The sequence below is a fragment of the Leuciscus leuciscus genome (genome assembly GCF_965113295.1).
Source record: "Leuciscus leuciscus genome assembly, chromosome: 2".
NCBI classification, from domain to species: Eukaryota; Metazoa; Chordata; class Actinopteri; order Cypriniformes; family Leuciscidae; genus Leuciscus; species Leuciscus leuciscus.
The window spans coordinates 52,843,910-52,870,523 of record NC_138726.1 but is presented as its reverse complement, the minus strand read 5'-3'; the positions used below and the strand labels follow the sequence as shown (position 1 = coordinate 52,870,523).

The following is a 26,614-nucleotide window of genomic DNA, read 5'->3' as shown; positions in this document are numbered from 1 at the left end:
AGTGTAGACCGTTTCACGAACAAATTACTCTTATGAACAGATTTTTTTTAGTGAATCAAAAACATACAGTGTGACCTAGAACTTCACGATTAATTGAAATCATGATATGGTTTCATGCGATAACCAAATCGCAAAGACTGTGATTTAATTATATAAATATATGCGCTGTATGCATCAGTAACGTCACAAACTCCACAGAAACACTATTTTACAGTGAAATATTACAGTATTTTTATCTTTATATTTTAAATATTTTTTGCTTAATATAAATAGATACGCACAATCATAATAAGCATATAATACAATAACATTTTACATTGAAATCACAATTTTTATCAGAAAAATAATGGTGCACTAGTGTGACAAGTATCTCTGAAACAAACGACTCTCATGACCCGATTCATTTGCATCAGTCGAAAACACTATATTTATAGCATTAGCAGAGAGAGAATTTATTTTATATGCAAGAAATTTTTTATTAATTCTGAAAAGTGTCTTAAATGTTGTTTCTAAATGCTCAAATCATGATTAAAAAACAGCCTTTTTCAGGCTGGACCAGCACATGCACAAAGAACATGTTTCAGCTGCGCCACTTTTCCATTGTTTTTCTATGTAAACACGAGCTAGACGGACGTCTTTAACCTTGAACTCCTCATGCATGACACAGCGAATGTTTGTAAATGGGGAACTGAATCAAATTGGGAAATCCGTATCTTTTGAAAGCCGACTTTTGATTGAGGTGTCGAGCGGTTTTGTGAGATTTCTTCTGGAGACACGCAAGATCTTTTCTAATGGGAAAAATCAGGAAAGCAGGAAACTTGAGCAAACGTCTCTACATTGACTCACATTGCTGTCTAGAAAAAACATGTGAGATCTGAAACGCGTTCTGGGCGAGATTCTTTTATAATCCTGAAAGAATTTCAGAATTCTTTCTGTAAATGTCATTTGCCGTGCCTATGTGAAGACCAGCGTCCCCACATCAACAAGCATCGCTTCCAGAAAAGAGTGCACATCACCCTCCTCCTAACATGTGCACCACGCAATTACTTCCCCTGTCTAACAGGGCTCTAATCTCTGTCACTGGTCCACCTATTATTGCTTTTCCAAGTCTCTTTCCTTCCATTTTTTCCTTCAGCCTAACCTCTCGCTTTCCATTTCTTTTGCCGCATCCCTCTATTCTGAAAGCAAGAGCACTTTCCTCTCTTTCCCTTATTTTTTATCTCTCATCAGGCCAAAAGCTTTTCGGTGTACACCTCTATCTACAAGAGTGGTACAAAAACAGAAGAGAGAGAGAGAGAGAGAGAGAGAGAGAGAGAGAGAGAGAGAGAGAGAGAGAGAGAGAGAGGAAGATAAAATGAGCAGAGGGTAAGAAAACGAGAGAAGGAGAAAGGCTAAAAGTAAGAGAGGCTCTGACGTTAACAAGATAGCTCGTTAAAGCAAGGGGACAGGGAATGAGAGAACGAGAGAGTGAGCGTGTGAGAGGGAGGTGGAGAGAAGTGGATGTAATTGGTGGCTTTTTGAAAAGGAAAGACAGAAAAGACAGAATTAGGTTTTCCATCTGCGGCCCTGAGTGTGTGAGTGTGTGTGTGTGTGTGTGTGTGTGTGTGTGTGAGTGTGTGTGTGTGTGTGTGTGTGTGTGTGTGTGTGTGTGTGTGTGTGTGTGTGTGTGTGTGTGTGTGTGTGTGTGTGTGTGTGTTTGCAGTAAGAATGACAGGCATGATGTCTGTGAGAGTATAAGACATCAACAGGTCACACACAGAGACATAGCTATCAGTCACCAAGCTCTCGTCACATTCACATTTATACACTACACAGGCGTCTACTATTTGGAGAGAAGCTTATTTAAAACATCTCAAATTTACCATCGTATTATTTAAAAATAGGTATTGAGAGAAAGCAGTTCAACACACCTGGGTTTCTGGCGGAGAACAGTTTACGCGATCATGTGCGTGAGAGAACTAAAGTAACGAACACAGTGTTTAAATGCAAACACAGTTTTTGTGTCTTCCTTTTCGTTTTATCCGGTGTGCATGTAAACGTGTTTCCGGTGTGCATGTAAACGTGTTTCCTGCATCACTTCTGGCAGCGGAGCTCCCTCGAGAAAAAAGAAAATATACAGTACAACGAGACTGGTGGAGAATAATTCTTGAATAAATTACTCTTATGAACCGGCTCTTTTTAGTAAAAAAAACATGCAAACACAGTTGTTGTTTTTTACCCAAATGCTGGGTTATTTTTTTTTTATATATTCACTCATGTGCTGGGTCACTCTTAAAAAATGCTGGGTTCAGTCTGCTGGGTCATTTTATTGGGTTATTATTAATATTTTTACCGAGTGCTGGGTAATATTTCTGTAACTCAACAGCTGGGTCATCAGATACCTATACCCAGCGCTGGGACAGTGTAACCCAATGTCAGGTAGTCTGTGTCAAACCGGTTAAAACTGGATACATTTGTCAACGGTCATTTTATTTTCTGTTTTCTGTTTTCCTGTCCTATATATATATATATATATATATGCATTTTTATTATTTAAAATGAAAAACCTTCTAAATCAAATTGTCTGACCCAGCACTGCCTAAAAACAACCCAGCAAATGGGTTAATGTATATAACCCAACAAGCTGGGTAAAAATAACCCAGCAAGTGTTTTAGAGTGTACATAAGCTTATGCTACGCTTACGTCATACATCCAACGTCATACGCCGGGTCAGAGTTCACCCTTCCGCCAGAACTCGACTCTCTCATGAACACGCGTCCTTTAAGTCCTGTTCACACCAAGAATGATAACAATAACTAGCATCCACACATAACGGACACGTTCTGTTTAATACATAATCGCACTGCAGTGAGGACGTCAAAACCCGGAAGAATAATTCCAGAGATGGTCTTATTGAGTGCTTCTCAAATGGAAAGCTGCATCCTAGTGAGGCCGAGTCCTTCCTAGTCCTTCTGAGGCTGCTTCTCCTCAGCACTGAACACTAGAATGACACGGTCCAATCCTGCTCCTGAGGGCCACTGTCCTGCAGAGTCCAGCTCCAACCCCAGTTAAACACACCTGAACCCGCTAATCAAGGCATACTAGAAACTTCCAGGCAGGAGTGTTGAGGCAAGTTGAGGCTAAATGAAATGAACGCTATGAAGTGAATGGCAACCGTCTGTGGAATCCCAGTGTTTTACATCATTGGCAGTTTAGTGTCGAGTGATTAATTTACACCAAAACCAAACATAACATGTATGCCTTCATCTCTGAAAATAATATTTTTGTCTTGCATGACGAACTTCAGTGCCATTTCGTTGTAATGAATTGGAATGTGTGCAAAGGATTGTGGGTGACTGAAGGACATGAAGAATACACTAGATGCATCCTTCAGAATGAGCTGAATGAAGGACGTGAAACAAAGTCTGCCATCCAAGGATCCTTCAAACTGAGATGGCCTTCGGCGGAGCTCGAAGACGAGGCAGTCGAGATATGCAGCCTTCAGTTTGAGAAGCACCCATTACTGGGAGATACGAGGGTACGTGGCTCTACCATTGTAGAAGTGTAACGGCTAACTTGGATCACGTGTGCTTTGATAACCAATCACATTACAGCCTTGACGTCATTGAATTTTGCTCAGAATTGTGTGACTGTCAACTGTTTGCGGATATCATAGAAATGAATGAGAAGTGGCGTAAACTGAATCCTACCTGTCGCGCAATTATCTATGACTTCTCTTATAAAACAGCATTTTTTCAGAGTAAACTCAAAAAAATAGATCAATCCAAAATGAATGTTTAAGAATAAACATGTTGAAGATTAGCTTATAGGCGGTCCCCCTGTAGTCAACAATTTTATCCCTTAAAACTCATCTTTGATCACCAAAATGACATATTTAAGCGTTTTTCCTTGGTTTTTTTTTTATTTATGCCTTAAAATAGCTTGAACGTAACTAGACACCCTTGCCTCATTTAGTATACGCGGTTCAATTAATATGCAAATGAGCCCCGCCTCCACTCACTCAGCTCAGAGATCCACTCGTTGACGATCACACGTTGATCTGATTGGTTACAAGGTAGTTTGTGACGTCAGAAAGCGATTTCAAACTCAGCAATGGTGTCGACTTATGAATTTGCACATGCTTTGTCTATTATTAAAAACACCACACAGACATATAAACAACATTAAAAGCTTTTTTTTTATATAATGGGGTTCTTAAATCTATAAGTAATATAAAGCCTGTGGCAAACATAACTTGATGATACCTTGACGTTTTGTAAACTGCACACACTCACACCCTTAACTGTCTTATCTAGTATCTCGTTACTTATTAAAAACGTACGTTTTCAAAAATAAACATAACGGCTTCAAAATTCACATTTTCGTTATGGCTGCGCGAGGTTTATGTTGTAGAACAAAAGGTATCGTCAAGTTGTGTTTACCATAGGCTTTATTTTACTGATACATTTGTAAAAAAGAATTATAAAATAAACATAGGAAAAATTGCGAGGGAACCAGTGGCGAATTAGTCTCGCCGGTTTTTGACGTAAACCCTGCCGAGCTCTTTAAAATCTGCTGGATTCTGATTGGCTGTCAATGTTTTCTCAATAAAAAATAAAAAAATAAAAAAATGTGATTCCAATGACATAATTTCTCTGTGTCATTATCGTTATAGTTGTTGAGTGGACGTCTTTATTCTTTTATCGTTATCGTTGAATTACTATTCAACTGTTTTTTTCTATACACAATTTGGTTGTATGAAAATCAATCAGAACTGAGTCTGTGATTGTAAATTTTAGGAGGATTGTGTCCTAGGCTCATTTTATGTGTGTGTGTGTAATTCTTCCTAATCCCATCTTTGATGGTCTCCTCTTATCCTCTTCTCTCAGTGCCAGACACAGCAACGTTCTGCCAACGACAGGAGCCAAGCACACATGCACCAACACTCACACAATATCCTGAAATATCCCTGCATCGTGTCTATGCCACAAGCGAGCGGCGTGACAAAAGTAGATCACTTCCTTTACAATAAACCAAGCCAAACTGCATATGTGCGAAGATTATAAAGAGAGCGATCCACTTTTGTCACTAGACGTGATGAACTTTCTAAAATGCACCTTCTTGGTCTTATTATTAGTTGACCTGAAAAAGAAAAATGACCATAAACAACCAGACAATTACACTAATAACAAAACCATGAAATCCGGCTTGGATAGAGTGTGTTTTGGGGCTAAATGTGCACTAGTTCATTTTTAATTCATGTTTCGCAAGCGGCTACGACAGTCTCGGACACCTACTGACTCACATCACATCACTCATGATGCAGAAGTCATTTTTTTGGCAGGGATATTTGTCACAAATGATTAATTTATTCCACAAAATGAAAGTGTTGAATACAATGCTGACAACTAAGATAAAGTGAATAGCATTCAGCTGGTCATGTGAGAAATGTGGGGCCCCTTGAGAAAGAAGAACACTGTGTTACATCGAGTCTTGATATCACTACATGTCTTATATGTGGCATATCACTTTTGAAAACATGTTTGAAATACATAAAGTTACTTGAAGTGACCTAGAAATCATGATATGACAAAGACACTCCCAGAGTCACACACAAAGTTTCCTCCAACACCAAAGAAAAGCCGCACCACAATCCAGCCTTATGAGAAGGAGAATACGAGAGAGAAAGAGTGATGATTTGACACAAAGACGCAGCCGGCAGCTCGCCATGACACGGCACTATGAAACGGTTAATGACGCAGCTTTCGGCAGGACGGATTATCTCTCTCCTCCTCTTTCCCCCATTCTTTTATTGGCTTTTGTCTGATTGTGCTACACTATGGATCAGCAGTGAGCTGAGCTTAAAGGAAGCTGCCATTCTCCAGAGGAGACATAATTAATAACGCAAGCATATCCATCTGCTCAACACTCCTATATGTTCCCTTTTCTCCTTCCTTCTTTCTCTCCATCACTCCTTCTTTTGCTTATACATTCCACTGTGAGGGTATTGTGTGTGGGGCTTCTCACTCTTTTGTCTGTGTGTGTGTGTGTGTGTGTGTGTGTGTGTGTGTGTGTGTGTGTGTGTGTGTGTGTGTGTGTGTGTGTGTGTGTGTGTGTGTGTGTGTGTGTGTGTGTGTGTGTGTGTGTGTGTGTGTGTGTGTGTGTGTGTGTGTGTGTGTGTGTGTGTGTGTGTGTGTGTGTGTGTGTGTGTGTGTGTGTGTGTGTGTGTATGCATATGGAATATGTGCGTTAAAATGAGAGGGAAAAAGCCATGAGACCAGCTCAACATTAAAGTACTTCAAACCACACACACAATATATATATATGTATTATTTGTCTATGTATGTATATATATATATGTGCGTGTGTGTGTGTGTGTGTGTGTGTGTGTGTGTGTGTGTGTGTGTGTGTGTGTGTGTGTGTGTGTGTGTGTGTGTGCCTGTGTGTGACACTAAAAATATTTATGTTGTCACAATAGATTAGTAAATATATAAAATCTAAGTGTCTTGAATTGGTAGATAATTCCAAATTTCCCCCCCAAGATTTTTGGTTACAAATTGTGTATCAATGCTATTTTAATTTAATTTAAATTTAATATTTTCTGTTTTCATTTTTAAGTCTACCTAAAGTTTTAGTCATTTTGTTGTGTTTTTATCATTTAAAAAAAACAAAATTAACTTAAACTAAATGAAAAGTTGAAAATGAAAAATTGCTTTGGCTATTTTTTTTATATTTTAATTAAATATTTTTTACTGTCAATATTTTATATATTTTATTTTATTTTAGTCAATGTTTATTTTAAGTAATGAAAATGTCGATATATATTTTTTATTAACTTTTTTAAACTACTTTTGTGTATGTATCGTGACATATGTATATATATATATAAACACATACAAAATATATATATAAAAAAATAAAAATAAAATTATATATGTAATATTCCATCTCAATTAATACAATTATACAAGAATTACAGTGTAAAATAGCTTTAGATGAAGCAATCACCTCAACTACCCAGAAAGGGTGTGCATACATACACGTCTGGATCAATTTACTGTCAGGTTAATGAGTAAGGTAGCGTAAGGTATTTGTGTTGCAGTGTATTTCCTGACACTATTGAACTTACGGCTTTTCTTATTTAGACAAGAGAGGGAGAGCGAGCGAGCAAGCGAGCCTAACTCTCACTTATGACTGTGGGTTTAATCAGACCATCAATCTCTAGCAGAGGGGAAGAGAATAAAAAACAAATCTAATTACAACGGATCATTCAGAAGATGAATTAAAGACAGAGATAACGTTACAGACAACCACGTTAAATCACCCTGCACTTCCTCTCTCTCTCTCTCTCACACACACACCTGTTTTTGCAATAAAAACAGGTCTCTCTCTCTCTCTCTCTCCCCCCCCCCCTCTCTCTCTCTCTCTCTCTCTCTCTCTCCCTCAGCTGATTATCATGTTAACCTCCAGAAATTCACATTACAGATATTACAACTACAGAAAGGTGAAGGACAGGATCTCTTTCAATCTCTTCGACAGCATAATAACGTGTGTGAGGCCATATGAAGAAAACCGTTATTGCTTAGACGTAGCTCTTTCATTGCTCAAGGCATGGGTTCTCAAACTTTCTGATGCCACAGAGACCCAGATGTTGTGTTGAAACACCAGACGACTCAAATGAGTTCTCAATTATGTCTCATTCAAGTAACTTGAACTTTAAAGAAGGAAAAAAAAATACTATGTAAGTCAACGGGGTCCATCAACTGTCTGGTTACTGACATTCTTCAAAATATCTTCTTTTGTGTTCAGCAGAAGGAAGAAACTCATTCAGGTTTGGGACAACTTGAGGGAGAGTAAATGATGACAGGATTTTGTGAACTATTCCTTAAGTTTCGAATATTGTGCTGGACAACAGGGGGCCTTTGAGTCAAAAAAAGGTTGCAAGCCAGATCTAATTGAGCTTTAAAAGAGATCGCATTCGTGATTTCTCTATCCTATGGATGGTGTTGGTCTGGACGAGTTCAGGTTGATGCCTGGCATCCTTTTTTGCAGTCCGCGTGTGTGTCTGTCACTGCGGTTCCTGGCACAGCTGAACGCCAGCATCCTTGCCAGACACCCCTCCATCTCTCCGCAGAAACGAGGGATGAGGGGACGAATGGGATGGAGAGATAGAGCGGACAGGCGCGAAGAATCGTTAGAGAAAGCGGCTTGAGAGGAAAAGCAGGTACGGTGAGAAGATTACAGCCAAGAGGTGAGAAAACCAAAGAGAGAGAGAGTTGTGTGGAAGCAGGAAGGCAGAAAATGAACCGAATTTAAAGACAGCTGCCAATGAAGGGAATAAGTGAATGAGATAGAGACACACAAGAGAAGAAATGAGGAGAGAGAGGAAGAAAGAGAGGGTCCTAATCCCCGAACAGACAGCTTTGTGGCGTGATTGACAGGCGAGTGAGCTCGACTGGGACGGCCCTGGAGGGGGTCTCAGAGGGGTGTGAGTGGAGGGGATTATCCACCCATCGCTCATACACCCCTAAGACAGGGTCAAGTGGTACAGGCCGTTGCCTCTTGTTTTCCCACTCACTTTCACACGTCCATTGAGCGACTTGCTCTGTTTTGTTTATGGTTTTGGTTTGCAAATGTCGCCTTAATATGGACGGATAAATCAAAACACCCCCTCTCTTCCCACCCCTGTCCTTTCAGCGTGTTGACATAATTATGTTTGCTTTTAAAGACACATTTGCTCAGTTTGACTGACTGTCAAACCATGTAGGGAGTCAAGACAACCACAACATTTTATATAACTTTAACAGCAAATGTTGATTTATAGATGCCTGAAGCCCAAAGAATACTTAATTTTTTAATTTTTTTATGTATGCATATTGCATATAGTCAGGGCCTAAAATTAACACTCGCCAAGAGCCAGATGCGAGTAAAACTAGGTGTTGACCACTGTATGAAAATGGTGTCAATCGCCAATTGGCCGGTAACATTTTCATGAATTCTAACAATGCAATGTTGTGAGAACATGAACAGATGTGAACGACGTCATGAAAGAGCAAGAAGACACGAAAGATAACTCAATTAGTTTCTTGCGTGCTGTGTGGGAAGTTTTGTGTGAGAAATCCGCATCTCAGACAGCGCACGGATACTGAATTGAATTCTCTTTCACGTCTTCTTGCGCTTGAACAGACATATTCAAAGAAAATTGTGTCAAAATGCCCGTCTTGACATGTATCCTCGTGAACACAGTGAGTTATGTCTTAAGTGAACGTAAACAGTTGAGAAAGAAAGCGCATGTGTATCAGTATATTGGATCCGTGCATTAGCTCTTAAAGTGACAGCAGCCTAATATTCCTGCTGCTGTCTGTGTTTTTAATTTGAATCAAACAACAAAAGACAAAGAAAAATCACTCACTGTTCTTGACTTAATAACTTTAATCTAGATGTTTCATGGCTGGTAAAAAAAATATTTATAGCTGGTAAATTTTCTGGCCAATGGCAGGAGTGGCAAAAAGTTAGTCTTAGGCCCTGCATAAAGTGTGCATGAAATGAACTTCCTCATAGTCACAACCAGACTTTTTCAAAGCACATGTGGCATTCATTTTTTTTGCACTAATTTGTTTGTCCAAGGTTAAGAGAAACCTTAAATGAGTATGAAGAAATTGTATGAATTTGTATGAAGGATGAAACTTTCTAGTGCACGTATGTCGAGGTCACTCACTTTATCAAATTAAGGGGCCGTTCACACAACACAGTTTTAAACTAAAAACGGAAAACTTTGTATGCGTATTGGCCATTAATTTACACGACAACAGCGTTTTGGGGGCCTGAAAATGCAAACTTTCAAAGTGTACGTTTTTGAAAATGATACCGTTGTCGTCTCTTGTGTAAACTACAAAAAATTTTATTTGTGAAAAGGTTACATCATGCGCATGAGTATTACGTGTTCAGTTTATAGACACGTAGTGTTTCTTTACAAAGTGATATACTGGCCTGGCATGAATAATACAGTGTTTTTAGTGTTGTTAAGTATCTGAAAGCCTATGTGTTCGGCTGTATGTATAAGCTAGCATTCACATCAAAACCTAAGTATACTTTGGGGCTTAAGTCGACAAATATGATGGGGACAAAAAGTCAACATGTCATACTTTAGCGTATCATTGTGTCAATCATTTAGTCAATGAAACAGAGAAAATACATTGTTTTGATTGAGAAAAAAGTTAAACTCGTCAAGCAGGATCTTTAAGATATACAGTTCACCCAAAGATGAATGAATTTTGAAACTGAATCAGACATTTTCACTGTATATTTCAGTTTTTTTGTCACACAAAACCATTGTGACTTCGATAAGACTTGAAATATACAGAGCTCCAGTTGTATGACTTTTTTGTTGTCGTGCTTTTTGGTAAGGCAGTCACTTTCACTGAAAAGAGCAGCTTCAAAGGTCTGCGAAAAGCTTTTTAAAACTTTCAATTTTGGGTGAACTGTACCTTTAAGACGTTACAACTCACTTGAATTGTATCTTTCACGGACTCATTTTGACTTGCATCAAATAAATAATGCATTTTCCAATATTGCCACAAATCTTAACAGATTTACTTTTAAAATTCAAGACACGAAAATAAAAAAAACATGTTCAACACTTCAAAAAATAGTTACACTCCAAAACGATCACATTTCCACATCTTACAGAAGGACTTTATGAATCTGATCTTGTCTTTTTCTGTCTGCGCTCCCATTCCGATGTGAAGAATAAATAAATGATCTGCACTGCAGGGACTGGCGGAGAGTGCAGTTCTGTTTTCCTTCATGATGTGATATTTCCCTCAGAAGAGCGTTAGACGGCAGCACCCTGCGGCCTGGGATGTGAGGGAGGGAGAGGGTGAGGACAGACCAGTTTCATCTGCACCCCATTTCACTTCCGAACCCAAGCGAAACTCAATATCCCGGCTCCTGCTGAGTGCGAGAGACAGATACAGGGAACGCTGCTGCCTGACGATGCCTATCAAACCCCATTCAGCCCAGATCTGGGCACTTATTCATGGAAAGAGAGAGTGAGAGACTAACATGAACCAGGTGGATAGGAATACATGCACAAATGAAAACTCGGGAATGCCAGGCAAAGAAGTAATTGATAGTGTGTGTTGCACTATATGAATCAAGACACACGGTCCAGCTCATTGTAAGCGTGCGGGTCTGAGTGTGTACGCAGATGGCGCAATCCATTCTCAAATTTACAGTGAATGCAACAACAACAACAACAAAAAGCCACTGATTAAGTGTCTTTGTGCATTAAGTCACAGAGTACAGTCTTTGTTTACAGTCGCTGTCCTGACTAACCAATCAGACACATGCATACCTCTCTAAACACCACCAACATGTTCTTTTCTTGTTTTCATGATTGAACTGCTGTCACTTCTTAGTACTCAAGCACACAGGTACTTGTGCCAGTAAAGTAAGCTAGATTATAAGTTTGAGTGTGTGTGTTGTTTAGGAGAGGAATAGACTAAACAACCTCTACAGGAGTCAGATATCATGAATTCAAACACAAACAAACTGAAAACACATTTGATCCTGTCAAAAAACAAATAACATAAATCTTATAAATATGTCCAACTTAAAAAACTCCCAACTATTCAGCATGGATCTAAACCAAAGACACACAGCAAATCTATATACACAACCTTACACACACACACACACAAAGCTCCATCACTTCTGTGCAGTAAAAAGCTAGGGGAGTCTTTGTCTCCGCCACCCTACAAACCCCCACACTCTTTCGCCTGGCATTTTTAACCCTCCTTTCTTTAGGTAGACGGACAGAAAGAAAACCTCTCCATCTGTTCTCCCTCCCGTGGATTTAGAGTTATACTGCAGCCGAACTCCAACAGAGAGAGAGAGAGAGATGCAGAGGAAACACTACTGGAAAAGGAGACGAAAAAGGGAAAGAGAGGCAGAAAGAACAGAGCAGAAGGACGGGGTAAAGGAAAGGTAAAGGAGGATTGATTTTCTTGTTGTCCAGCTGTACAGCATTGAGAAGGGGGGTTCAAAATAAAGTAAAATAAACTTAATTAAAAAAATATATATATATAACATTATATATTATATATATATATATATATATATATATATATATATATATATATAAAAAATTAAATATAAAATTAAATAATAAAAAATACAATAAAAAATAAAGTGAAAAATAATTAATTAATTATTAAGTCAAGTTAGGCATAATGATATTATAAAGTATGGTACTAAGAATAAATAATTTGTTAAACATTACCCTAAACAGTTTTATTAGAGTTTTTAAAGATTAACTTTAAGTGAGCGTCTAACATCGGCTGATTTTCAATATGGTAAATTAAATAATAAAATCAAATATTAAAAATTATTAGGCTATAAAAAATTAAATCAAATACATTTTTTTTTAAATAAAATAAAATAAAAACACAAAATATAATAAAACAATAAAACATTAATAATAATGAAATAAAAAACAAAAGAATAAAGAATTTAAAAAAATTATAACAAAATAAAAGAGTTTTATATGGAAAGTCAATTTAGGCATCATATTATATTATTAAGTATGGTATTACAAATTGAAAATTTGTTAAACATTGCCCCAAACATTTTTATTAGAGTTTTTAAAGATTTACTTCAAAGGAGCATATCGGCTGGTATTCAATATGGTTCAGATATATGGAGTTTTGACTTTTTGTTATAGTTTTGACCAACTTTCCTTAAAAGGACTATTTTCCTGAAAGCATAATCAAATTCATAAAAACATTTAATACAGAAACACGTGAAGAGCATGAAACATGTAGAACTTTCTGACAAGGGCCTGTGCCTTTAAAAAAATCAAGATTATTCAAGAGAATGTGTGTGTGTGTGTGTGTGTGTGTGTGTGTGTGTGTGTGTGTGTGTGTGTGTGTGTGTGTGTGTGTGTGTGTGTGTGTGTGTGTGTGTGTGTGTGTGTGTGTGTGTGTGTGTGTGTGTGTGTGTGTGTGAGGTGTTCGGACTGGCACAAACCCGTCAAACCACCCGCTTCGGGGGAAAAAACACAGAAACAACTATTTAAAACACAAGCGACTATTTAAACCCAGCACGCACACACACACACACACACACACACACACACACACACACAAAGTCTGTCCAAACATGTGTAACATGATAGAGCGGGTGGATTAAGAGACAGGAAAATTAATATAAAGCGAGTGAAAGACGGTGGAAACAGGGGGAGGGGGGTTCATTGAGCGAGGCATAATTTTTGGCAAATGATTCAGTGTTTAAGCGGGAGTATATGTGTTAAGAAGTTGTGTGTGTGTGTGTGTGTGTGTGTGTGTGTGTGTGTGTGTGTGTGTGTGTGTGTGTGTGTGTGTGTGTGTGTGTGTCTGTTTGAGGTCTTTCAGCGAAGCGCAATGGAGACCTCTTTTGTTCTGAGGGGAGTAAAGGGAGAGCGAGACTCAAGAAAAGCCAGCGAAACGCTACTGAAGGAGAGAGAGAGAGAGAGAGAGAGAGAGAGAGAGAGAGAGAGAGAGAGAGAGAGAGAGAGAGAGAGTCCGGACTCCTAGGAAATTTAACCCCTGAAGTTGGATTTGATCCAGCGCTCTAAGCTATAACATTTTTTAAACAGACGTATGCGTTAAAGCTTTTCTGCAGAAAGAGAGCGCGAGAGAAAGAGCGAAGAAAAGAAGGGGTGAAACTCAAAGCCGACTGCACTCAGAAGTGCATCTCAAGGCTGGGCTGAATTATAGGAAACGCAGCCGAAATACTGAAGCAATATTAAAACATGGCATCAGCACCGGGGGCCAAACTGCTCATGAATACAGGGATCACCCCGCCACCTCGCCTGCAGTCTCTCTCAAACACACACACACACACACACACACACACACACACACACTTACAAACACTCGAACGCTTAACGCTTCTCGCACTGTTGAGGAAACTCTTGGCTCTGCAACTTAAACAACATTGGCCGTGTCATCCGATATTTTAGTCAAGTGATGCTTTCGTCTGAACTTTAAAGGAAGTTTACCCAAAAACTGAAATGATTGTATTCAATGTTGTTTCAAGTCATGTTTCAAACCGGTATCACTTTCTTCCGTCCGTGGAACGGAGAATGAGAAATGCTGAAACCGTTCTTTACCACTCAAAGAAGGGCTGTCAAACTTTAAAAAAGCACCATAAAAGTATCATAAGGATTCTTGAGCGCTTGTGGAAAAATTAAGCAATAATCCACAGAAAATCTGCATGTCCTGATTTTGCCAAGTAAGACATATTCCTTGATTAACATATTTTGTTGATCCTGGAACAACATTCCTGTCTGAAGATGTAGTCCTAACCTTATCCCTATCCCTATCCCTAACCTTATCCCTATCCCTAACCTTCCCCATAACTTATCCCTAAAACCAGAGGGGAATGATATGTGAATAACGCTGATGTAGAAGCACCTAACCCTGGTTTTTAACCTAAACTTGACATGAACTGTAAACTTGTCCTTCAAATCTGACTGGTTGATTGGAATGTTGTTCCAGGATCAAGAAAGATGTTGATCTAGGAACATGTTGCACTTGGTGAAATCAGGTTCTTCCTCAGGCTCAACTCAAACCATGACATGTCAAGATACATGACACCAGATTTGACCACAACTATATTAAATGTCATTTGTTCTCATCGACATCAAACCTGGTGCGACTGAATGAGATTTCCGGCAAAGCAGGACTTCATAAAAAATATTCATACACAAAGATATATAGCTTTTTTTAAATATATATAGCACAAAAGTTGCGTGATAAATTTTTTTTGTTTTTGCCATACTTGACAAAAGTTTAACAGTCTCAAAGCCTATTCTGAAAAAGAGTAGGATTGCATCGATATTAAAATTCAGGCTGATCCTGAGAAACCAAAAATTAAATATTAATAATATCATATATTATTAAAATGAAAAACAGCATGGTATTAATATATCCTAAAAATGGCATAATATTATATCAAAAGTTTAAAATAATAATGAAAAATGAACAGAACATTAAAAATAAAACACTAAAATAAATTACTTTAAAGGTATAGCGGAGGATGTTTTACTTCCTGGTGGGTAACCTATACTATTGGTCCTCCTAATTGTCAATCATTCTGGTGAATCAATCAAACTTTTCAAAAAGTGGAGAGGGCGGGTCTTATCTAAAATTTGGAAAGATCCTCCGCTATACCTTTAAGAGCTAGTGAATATATTCAGATAAACACTAATATTGGCTGATAACTGAAACGGTACATTATACTAAGGCCCAGTTTCACAGACAGGGTTTAGATTAAGCCAGGATTAGGCCTTCGTTCAATTAGGGCATTTAAGTAGCTTATAGAGATGTGCCATATTTTAAGATATGTGAGTGCAAGATGCTTTCAGTTAAAACATGCATTTTAGTCTGAGACTAGACTCAAGCCTCGTCTGGGAAAGCGAGGGAATGTCTCCTTGGGTTCTCCGTGAAGACAGAAAGTCATATGTGTTTTGAAACGCATGAGGGTGATTAAGCGACGGCAGATTGTTCATGTTTGGATAAGGGAACTGATTCAGCACTGATTGCAACTGTTGACGGCAGTAATTGTAGGCTCCGTGATTTGTTTTGTCCATCTAAAAAGCGATCAATGACAATAGCAGGAAACAGCGTGGCTGGTGGGACTGGTTTATGTTTCCTAACATGACGGATTCTTCTAGATGAAGTGTGTGGGGAGTCGTGGGAGGGTTGTGTGTTCTCGTTAGGCCTAGTGCTGTCAGCAACTGTGAGTGTGTGAGTGTGTGTGTGTGTGAGAGAGGCAGGAAGCCTTCGGGGTCGTGATCCATTGACCATCTCTCACACTCTGTAAGTAGGTCACGTCAAACCCCAGGCCCCCTAACTGACACTTACAAACTGTCACACCTACACACACGCCAGGGCATTTTTGGTCATTTTGTCCACTCAAGCACTCCACGGAAAATTCAACTGATTACTTAAGAGGATTGAGGGGCATCTGCGCGGTTTTTGTAATCGTTGTTCAATTTACATTTGTCAGATATATATATATACACAGTTCAAAAGTTTGAGGTCAAACTTCTGAGTCTTCAGTGTCACATGATCCGTCAGAAATCATTCTAATATGATGATTTGCTGCTCTTATTATTTATCAATGTTGGAAATTGTCCGCTTAATATTTTGGTGTAAAACTTGATACTTTTTTTCAGGGTTCTTTGATGAATAGAAAGTTCAAAAAAACATAATTGACTTAAAACAATTTTTTGTAACAAAGTCATTTTTTTACTGCCATTTGATGCATTCTTGCTGAATAGCATGTATGGTAAACTTTAGTTTTTAGGGTCCAATTCTCACTATTAACTAGATGTTTATCAGTATGCATATCACTATAATATTGGCTGTTTATTAGTACTTATTCCCCCGGTTTCACAGACGAGGCTTGAGTCTAGTCTCAGACTAAAATGCAAGTTTGAGCTGTTTTAACTGAAAGCAACTTGTACTGACATATCTTAAAATATATGTTACAAAATATTCACACCAGTAATGTTTCTTCTAAGGCACGTTTATAAAGCTACTTAAATGCCCTAGCTAAACTAAGGCCTAATCCTGGCTTAATCTAAGCCCTGTCTGTGAAACCGGGCCATAAAGCACATTTTAATGCCTTATTCTGCATGACTGTATTCTACATCCCTTAATCCTACTCAACTTAACTCAACTACCTTACTAACGATTAATAAGCAGTCATTTTTTGAGTTTATTGAGGCAAAAGTCGTAGTTAATAGTGAGAATTGGGCCCTAATCTAAAGTGTCCAAACGTATCATTTTGAACGATAGTATTATATATTTGGTCTTCCATAACACACAAACCTGTATTTGTTCCTTATATATTTCAATTTAACTTAACTGGTCAGGAGGATTTCATAAAGAGAGAGAACTTAGAGGTCCACGTTCACACACACACACACACACACACACACACACACACACACACACACACACACACACACACACACACATACTGTATTTTTAACACAGGCATTAACACAAATCATAGGGCCTCAGACAACACTTATCACTACAACGGCACAGTCAGACTCCACGGAGGACAGGAAAGGTTTGCACATTGTGCACGCTTTGAATACAACTGCAGATGTCCCAGTTTCAGTTGATAACTGCTGTTCCTCTCCTGTCTTCTGACTGTGTGTGTTCTTAACTGAAGAGACGACAATGCAAATGTAGTCTGGCTCCATGAGTCTGTCTGTCTCTGCGGTTTACAGCTCTGAGTTCAGTCCCTTTCGGCCCACAGAAACACACAGATATCTGATCCGAAACACAGCCAAACTGACCTCAGACGGTCTGTATCCTCAGATTATTATTGAGCAGTTGTGATTTGAACTACTAGAGAAACAATTCAAAGCTAAGGTACAGTATAGAGTAAATAGTGCTATCTCACACAGATCCGAGCTCCTATTCTCTTAGATCTGACAACTTGCCGATCAATTGTTTGCCACATATCAGAGCTGATTCCAGATCAGAAGGCAGACAGAGAGTCAATAAAAGCTAATCTTTAGGAACATGAAAGATTTCCTCTGACTATCAAGTTCATCTAACCAACTCAGAGAAAAGAGGAAGCCAGAGGAGGACAACAACAAACTCTTGTGATGGTGCAGAGACGCTGCCGGTGGTTGCTGCTCAAGAAACATTTCTTAATATTATCAATGTTGAAAACAGTGATCTTTGATGAATAGAAAGTTCAAAAGAACAGCATTTATTTGAAATTTAGAACATTTATAATATAAACCTTTAACATTAAAAATGTATTTGCTGTCTCTTTTGATCAATTTAATGCACTCTGCATGCGGAGTAAAAGTATTCATTTCTTCTTCTTTAAAAAATGTACCAAATTGCATGATACTTAGCGAGGAAGGAAGGAAGGAAAGAAGGAATGAAGAAATTAAGGAAAAAAGAAAGGAAGGAAAGAAAGGAAGGAATGAAGGAAGGAACTAATGAGAGAATGAAGAAAGGAAGGAAGGAAGAAAAGGAAGGAAATAAGGAAGGAAGAAATAAATGAAGGAAGGAAAGAAGGAAGAAAGAAAGAAGGGAATGAAAAAGAACAAAAGGAGGGAGGAAGGAAGGAAAGAACGGAAGGAAGGAAAGAACAAAAGGAGGAAGGAAAGAAGGAAGGATGGAAAGAAAGAACAAAAGGAGGAAGGAAAGAAGGAAGGATGGAAAGAAAGAACAAAAGGAGGAAGGAAAGAAGGAAGGATGGAAAGAAAGAACAAAAGGAAGGAAAGGAAAGAGAGGAGGAAAGAAATGAAGGAATGAATGAAGGAAAGAAGGAATGAAGGAATGAAGGAATGAAGGAAAGAAAAAAGAAAGAAAGAACAAAAGGAGGAAGGAAGGGAAAAAAGGAGGAAAGAAATTAAGGAAGGAAGGAGGGAAGAAAAGAGAGAGAGAGTCCCCAGAGCTGATGGTGTGTGTGTGTGTGTGTGTGTGCGTGCGTGCGTGCGTGTGTGTGTGTGTGTGTGTGTGTGTGTCTTTGACCCCGGCTGGAGTATAGCAGCAGGAGAGGATGATTCTGATTTGTAAAGGCGATGTGTGTGTGAGACCAAACCAAATCACACACATATACACAGCGCCGACGCTCATGTGACCCTTTAAACCAGTGAATGGAATTAGCCAAGAAAGAAAGAGAGTGAGAACAGAAGTGAAGGTCTTGACATCTGTAGCAGCAGGAGGACAGACCCTGATCAGCTTTATTACGCTTACTGTGGTGACAATACAGCTTTTCATATTGTTTATATGTCTATGTGGTGTTTTTAATATGATTTAAGACAAACCATGTGTAAATTCATAAGTCGACATCATTGCTGAGTATTTTCTCATTAAAACTGCAGTGAAACAAAGACAGTCTCAAAAACACGGTTTGAAATCGCTGGTGTTTCTGACGTCACAAACTACCCTGTAACCAATCAGATCAACGTGTGATCGTCACCGAGTGGATCTCTGAGCTGGGGTGAGTGAGTGGAGGCGGGGCTCATTTGCATATTCATAGAACCGCGTATACTAAATGAGGCAAGGGTGTAGAGTTACATTCAAGCTATTTTAAGGCATGAAGGATATTCTTGTCAAGGAAAAAACTTTTAAATATGTCATTTTGGTGATCAAAGATGAGTTTTTAGGGATAAAATGATTGACTACAGGGAGACTTTAAAAGAAATAAACAAACGGAGGAAGACGGTGGAGAATGGGTTGAACTGATTCTCTGTTTTGTATACGTGTTCGCTCTTCGTCTGAATATTACGGCTTAAGTCAGGAGGCCCAGTTTCCGAGAACTGTCATCACTAACCTGCGCACACAAACACACAGATTCAAACAAACACAGAGTGATGAGAGATGTTCAGAGCGAGACCACACACATACACACACACACACACACACACACACACACACCACGCTGCAGAGGTTTAGGAGGCCCGCTCTCAGGAACGCACCGTTCCCCACACGTCAGCATGAGTTTAACAATCAAACCGTGTGTGACAATCTACTTCCTTTCAATTATTTCAAAACAGCTTAAATGATCGTCCCACAAACGTCTGGATGCTTTTCGGCACACAGAAGTGTGTTTGTGTAAACATGTGTTCCTTATATTTGCATCACACAGCCCCTGAACACACTTCTGGCTGTCTCCGCAGGGAAGGCGCCATTGTTTCCCCATTATATTGCCGTGTGTGTGTGTGTGTGTGTGTGTGTGTGTGTGTGTGTGTGTGTGTGTGTGTGTGTGTCTGGTCTGCAGGCAGGCCACAGTTATTCTGCCACATCAGCTGAGAGCCATTTTCACAGCTCCTGTTGCTGAGAGCTCGTAAAGCCTCCAGCAGCCTCTGCTCCACACACACACACACACACACACACACACACACACACACACACACACACACACACACACACACACACACAGTTTTACCTATTTCTCACTGCAGGGTACTGAGCTGATGCCATATAAGAGCTCAAACGCTATTTCATACCATACACACCTTTCACACACACACACACACACACTTGTTTACTTAGCTATCTAAAAGAGGAGATAAGATTTTTATACTAAGCTATTAATAATGAAAACCCCTAACCCTACCCACTCAAAAGAAAACTTTTCCACAGGGATGCCTCTACATGTAAAAATCATTTGTAAATGAAGTGTATCCGTTCGAATGATGAAACACTTTTATTCAGTAAGAACACGTTAATTTGATCAAAAGTCACAGTAAAACATTTATAATGTTAAAAAGTTGTTGTTTTTTAATGCTTTTTCCCCCTTTCTATTGATCAAAGAAAAAAAGTGCATCATGGTTTCCATAGAAATATTATGCAGCACAATTGATTACAATTTCGATAATAAGAAATGTTTCTTGAGCATCAAATCATCATATCAGAATGATTTCTGAAGGATCATGTGACTCTGAAGACTGGAGTAATGATGCTGAAAATTCAGCTTTGATCACAGGAATAAATTGCATTTTAAAATGTTATATTTCATAATTAAATCATAAATAATTTAAATATTTAAATTTGCACTATAACAGCAGACTCTACAAAAAAAGCAGACTCTCTCTTCCTTCTTTTAGACCACGGTGATTCTGCACACACACTTGAGCATTTGAACTCCCGGAATAAAACCAAATTTCCCTTGACCAAAAGAGGTGAATCCAGTCAGGAAGCTTAAATGGATCAACTCAGTTTAGCAAATTTACATGGATTCAAACCTCTAATCCATTCGCAAGCATGTAAAAAAAAAAAAAAAAAAAAAAAGTTTCTCTGTTTGTTTTTACATTGACATTTATTTAGCAGAAGCGACTTACAAATTAGGACTTTCTGAACACAAGCACGTATGTGTCAGTGACCTATTGAGACGGTGTTTATACTGATCTCATCTTCCAGGGACCTCCCTCCCGAAATATCCCTCATACGCCTCGTCTTAAGCCTGTGAACGGCTAACTAGCGCTTCTTTCCAAGCCCAATTAGCATGCTGTAAATTAATAATTATAAAAGCCAGTGGGGGTAACATCTTTCTTTGAGAGTGAGCGCTGATACAAAAGGCCCATCGCATGTACACACACACACAGACCCTGTGACATTTATGATAACACACAAATCCTTACAGTTACCCACAACCGCTCCTCTGAATTCATTATCGGAAAACCCCCCACAGGTCTGAGCAGGATCTGAATCTCTGAAACGCAATTACCGAACGCACCGTGATTGAACACAGAAACCTTCTGAACCGTTACTAACCATTTGGGATCCGATAACCCAACCAGCATCTTAACATGGCCGTTTGTAAGAGTAGCACGGCCCTCACTGACCGCCCCAGAACATCAGTCAGGGATGTGTTTGCTCATCCAGAGAGCGCCGGGAACCAAGGACACACAAACACACTTTGTCTTTCTTGTGTGTAAACAATGTATCAGGGGGTGTGAATGTCAGAAGGTGAAGGACGCGTCCCAGACAAGCCGGCTCACCGAGAAACACCACCAAAAAAAAGCCCGACTTCAGAAACCATTTTTCATCTACGCACACTTAATTAAATATACATACCGAAATTACATTAAAGTGTCCGTGAACAAACACAATTTTTGCTTTATAGATCCCCCCCCCCCCCCCCCCAGACAATTTCAAGGTGATCTTTGTGCTGGACTTGCATTTTCTTAAGCCTAACTCAAACTGACATTCATGGCTTAGAAGATATTGATTTCTGTACATTTAAGGATGCGCCCCGCTGTTCCTCCCTCGTCTCTCGCTCCCTCTTTCCTCCCATCACTCCTCAGCTCTTTCGTCGTTCCTCTGAAAGCTACACATGTTTGTAATTTAGCATGTGGAGGAGAGTGGCAGCGCCGGCGTGAGAGGCCGAGACGGAGGATGGTAGCGATGGATATAGATAGGTGAATAAAACATTCTACAGGTGCAGGCCCTCATCTTCAAAGCACAGGTCCACTGATCCCTATTAAATATACAGCACTGCCAACAACGTAACCTTCGTACTGCTACTTTTAGTGCGAACAGAGCGGACTCCTGTAGCCTGGAGCAAAACCACACGGTGCAGATGTCTTGTAAGTTTGCAAGACATGGCGTGAGCAGAGAAATCCACACTGCATAGTGTTTGTGTAGCCTATAGAATCATGCTACCATGTAACACAATAAGAGAGTGACCATTACAAATAAACAAGACCATAACTTAATATGTCATTTATAGTGCTGAAGTCTTTCCCCACCAGCGTTTTTTTTTTTTTTTTTTGTCAGCTATCGCCGGCATTTTTGATAATAATAAAAAAAAAAATAGCCTTCAGAATATTTTGTTGTTTGAATATCTGAACAAGCATTATATCAACAGAAAGAACAGAGCCTCTGCTTTTAAACAAAAGAACACCTGAATGTGGGTAAGTTTCATTAAAAAAAGCAACATTTTGAGCAAAAAGCTGAGAAAACGCGTTTTGTCAAAGACTATGGATCAGATTCAGGATGAAGATCAAAACAGATGGAGTAGATCTTGCACAGTCCTATATCTCGTCATGGGTCGACATTTAATTAAGAAACATTAGGCAGTTTTGATTTATATGCTGTTTAATGTTGATGATCGCGTTATTTTACATAGGCTATGCCAATGATTACATTATGCTATCACTTGTTTCTGCTTCTTCTTCACATGTCTTTTGATCAGGAGATTCTGTTCTCTTTCAGAAGATGTGTCACAGCGCCCCCTAGCGTATAACAGTGAAAACATGGAAAGCCGGAAATTTCCATCAATGGCAGTGATGAGTTAATATGTAGGATTTCACATTAATTAGCCCAAATATTAGGAGGATTATAGATTAATCTGCCGATATTTGGCTAATTTGAGAATTACGACATGAGCCGCTGCTTCATTTGCCAATTCTATGGAATGTCTGAAAATACATTTCTGATTTTCCGATTGTAACTTTCGATTAGTGAGTAAACCAATAAAAAATGTTGTGCATAGTCAGCATTTTAGGTAGGCTAAATTTCCTATCATTAGCCAACAAATGGAATATAGGGGGGGGGGGGACATTTCAGTCTACGTGTAATTGCTATAGGCTACATAGCCTACTTACATCAACTATGACAATTAAACACGGCCTGCAATGTACACTTGAAAATGCCATTTCCCTAAATTGTTAGCCTTTCCACGGTGAAATGAAGCGAATTCAGAACATTTAAAGTGCAAATAATGCCGTGAGAAACCCAGCGCCTACTGTTGATCGCTTTAAATCGACTAACGTCGATTACAAGTGATTGAATTGGTTAAAAACGATTATCAGAGGTGTTGTGTCTCACTCCCAGGTAAAGGTCAAGCAGAAAATGCGCGTTCACAGACCCCCCACCACCTGCGCGCGCACCCGCTTCAAACGAGGTCCCACAAACCCCTGCTAGATTAACACAAGCAACACCGACAAGAACCCTCATTAAGAGCGTCTGCCAACGGCCACTGGGACAGAATAAACCCCCTCCACCCCCCAGCAGCATCTGTTGAAGCGCAGAGCCCGGTATATGCGCCACATGGACGCATTAAAAACCTATTCGTCTTTCAAGAGCTCGTGGCACCACTAATAGCCCCTCATAACCCACATACCGATTTAGACCGGGCACACAAGTGCTCCCACGACGCCGGGTGTCCATTTAAACAAGGCCAGTAATGACAGAAGGGCGAAAGAAAGAAAGGGGTCTGCTCAGCCATAAATCGTCGTTTATGTGCCGGACACGCAGTTTGCATTGGTTCCTTTGGCTCCCCACTAAATGAATTCACAGTTGCTGGGTTGCAGAAACCTCCCCCTTATTTACCGACACATACTACGAGAAATCAAGTCGTAAATTGCCCACTATTCCTTCCTGCGGCATGGAAAATCGTGTCACCTCCGTGACTGGAGTAATAAATTTTGCAGTGCGAAACGGGACTGATTGACCATCTAAAGTTAACACTTGCGTGTAAAACTTTTCGCTTCAGGTGTCTCTACGCTAACTAGTCCACTGGAAGGTGTCGACTAAGAGTGAAAACTGACACCTCCTTTTGTTTTAACTGTCTTGACAGCAGAGAAGTTGCTAAATAGTCCACCAGTTTACATTTTTCAATTTCGTTTAAAACTTAAGTCGTCGGCTCAAACGTTGGAGTTTATAACTATAGGCTAAATAAAAGTGAAGAGGCTTTTGATTCCATGTGTATTTTTTGATATTTTACGCAGCTGGTGTAAATAGAGGTCACGAAAAGTGAAAGTTTACCACCTTGCCAGAACATATTTTGTTGAACATGCTCTAATGACAAGAAGAGAAGTTGGTCACTAAAAATAGTCTCGAGGATGTCTACACGTTCTCACAAGTTCAGCAAGAACATTTCCACAAAGGTTACATTGTTTAGGCGGAAAAATGCTTGGTGTTGAGCAACTAAAACTCATGCCAATCTAACTGGAGCGTATCTGAAGGAGAGGCAGTGAAATAATAAACAGCGGCGGCTACTGTCGTAAAATTCCTCAACGCACACCGTCAATGAAATGTGGCATTTATTAGTCTGGCGACATTGATGCTCGTAACTTCTGCAGACTCGTGATTATCCACTAAGGGTATTGTCGGTGTAATAGCGCTTAACAGCTTTCTTTCCCCCCGTGAGAGACATTTCAAAGCCGTCCTTCAACGATTTGTGCGAAAACACGAGGCGTTTTGAGTGTCTCCAACGCAAAGCTCTTCTTAAATAAACGGGAATAAACGCCGTGCCCAATGCCTTTAGTTGCGGCTCTTACCTTTTGTTCAAGGAATTCCAGTAGATGGGCTCCATGTTGGTCGCTGTGATCCCGAGTAAATCCACTAAGAATATTAGCAGAATTCCCAATCCATTTTCACAGCCTCGACTCGCCATTTGAAATCCCGAATTCCTTCTATTTACTCCCATCAAATCTGTGTGGGATACTCTTCCCAGAGGATGGAGATCTCTGGACTCGGAACAAAGCGTCCAGGTGAATCCGTCAGTGTGATTCAGGAACAACGTGTTTGGGGAGCCTGCATGGATATCTGCTAAACACGGGAGATTAGATTAAACAAAGGTGCAGTCTAAGTGGATTTAAGCAGATTTCCACACACACACAAACACACACAAAAAATCGTCTTTAGGGAAAAGTAGCTCGTGGACAAAACTCCTGCGCAATTCAATTCCCACAGCCGTTTTGCTGCTGTTTTCCTTGCAAAGAGTTCACTTTTCCAAAAATTCCCGATGCTTATTTTTTCCCCAAGGCGTTGAGGCTGGATAAATCTTTCCTATTCCCTTTCACTCCCACTTCATTCTGTTTCCCCGACGAATTAGGACGGGAATGTGATGGTGGATGGATGATGGTTTGGAGTGAGCTTTTCCTCTCCTCTTCAGAAGAACATGTTGATGCTGGACAGATCTCGCTGCTTCTCTTCCTCACCTCTAGTTCTCCTACTGGATTTTCCTGCTTGCCTCTGAGATTCCAGTAATTCCGCATACACACAAATGAAATGTTGCAATCCAGATAATTAACGGGGGGGAAAATAGCAAAACTAATTAATGCAAATTAAAAGCAAGCATGAAAACTAATTTACAAATGTGTACAAATTATTGGCAGATTGTCCAGGGTGGAAAAAAATGTTGCAATCCTTATTCATGGGTTTCGGTTGCAGGGTATTTGAGAATGTGCTCGGATGTGGCAAGTCATTAGATAGTTCATTTCTCGTCTGTCCTGCTTGGATTCTCTCGATGTGTCTCTCTCACTGGCTGCAAATCCGGCTAGTGAGACTTGTTCCTAACGCTCGGCGCACACTGACAGACTGAGTTGTTTGAGAAAGAGAGAGAGAGAGAGAGAGAGAGAGAGAGAGAGAGAGAGAGAGAGAGAGCCAGTATGGCAAGCCGTTTTGACTTTTATTCATCCCCAGGATATGAATTCTTGATATCATCAAAAAATTTATTTTCACTAGTTAAAATGCTAATTCGTGATATCAGGAACTATATTTCGACTAGTAAAAATGTAAATTCTTGATATCAACAATAACTTCATCACTCACGGAAATGTGAATCCTTGATATCAAGAACTAGTGAAAAGATAATATTTTCTCTAGTTAAATGCCACCATAGGCTGTCATTCAAATTCAATTGTTGATATCAAGAATTGATTTCTTACAAGAAATACAGAAAATCAGAAAATTTTTACTAGTAAAAATCATAATTGTTTACATCAATAATTACTTTGTTACTAGCATTCCTGATATCCAGAACAACATTTTCACTAGTTGAAATGTTAATTCTTGATCTCTGTAAATGTATTTCAACATGTTACATTGGTTATTTCTGATATCAGTAATTAGGAGTAATTTCAGATATTTAAAATGGCTTTAACAATCACATTCATGATATCAGAAATTAATATTGTCACTAGTGATAATAGAATTATTGATATAATTATTCTTTTTTTTTTACTAGTAGCAATTCAATTGTTGATACCAAGAACAGACATTTGCATTAGTTACCACTTAAGTATTGAAATACAAAAATTATGTTTTTTACTAGTAAGAATTGTATTTCTGAAATGTGAAATTGGAAGTAGCCT

At 39.2% G+C, this 26,614-nt stretch overlaps 1 protein-coding gene across 1 annotated transcript in view; it reads right to left on the bottom strand.

The window, feature by feature from the left end:
- efnb3b (ephrin-B3b) overlaps positions 1-25,845 on the bottom strand; it is a 183,761-nt gene extending 157,916 nt beyond the window's left edge. The window contains exon 1 of the mRNA XM_082147937.1: positions 24,797-25,845. Within this exon, the coding sequence (XP_082004063.1) occupies positions 24,797-24,945 (149 nt within the window). The 5' untranslated portion in view covers positions 24,946-25,845. The remainder of the gene's footprint in view (positions 1-24,796) is intronic.
- Between the last annotated feature and the right edge of the window lie 769 nt (positions 25,846-26,614).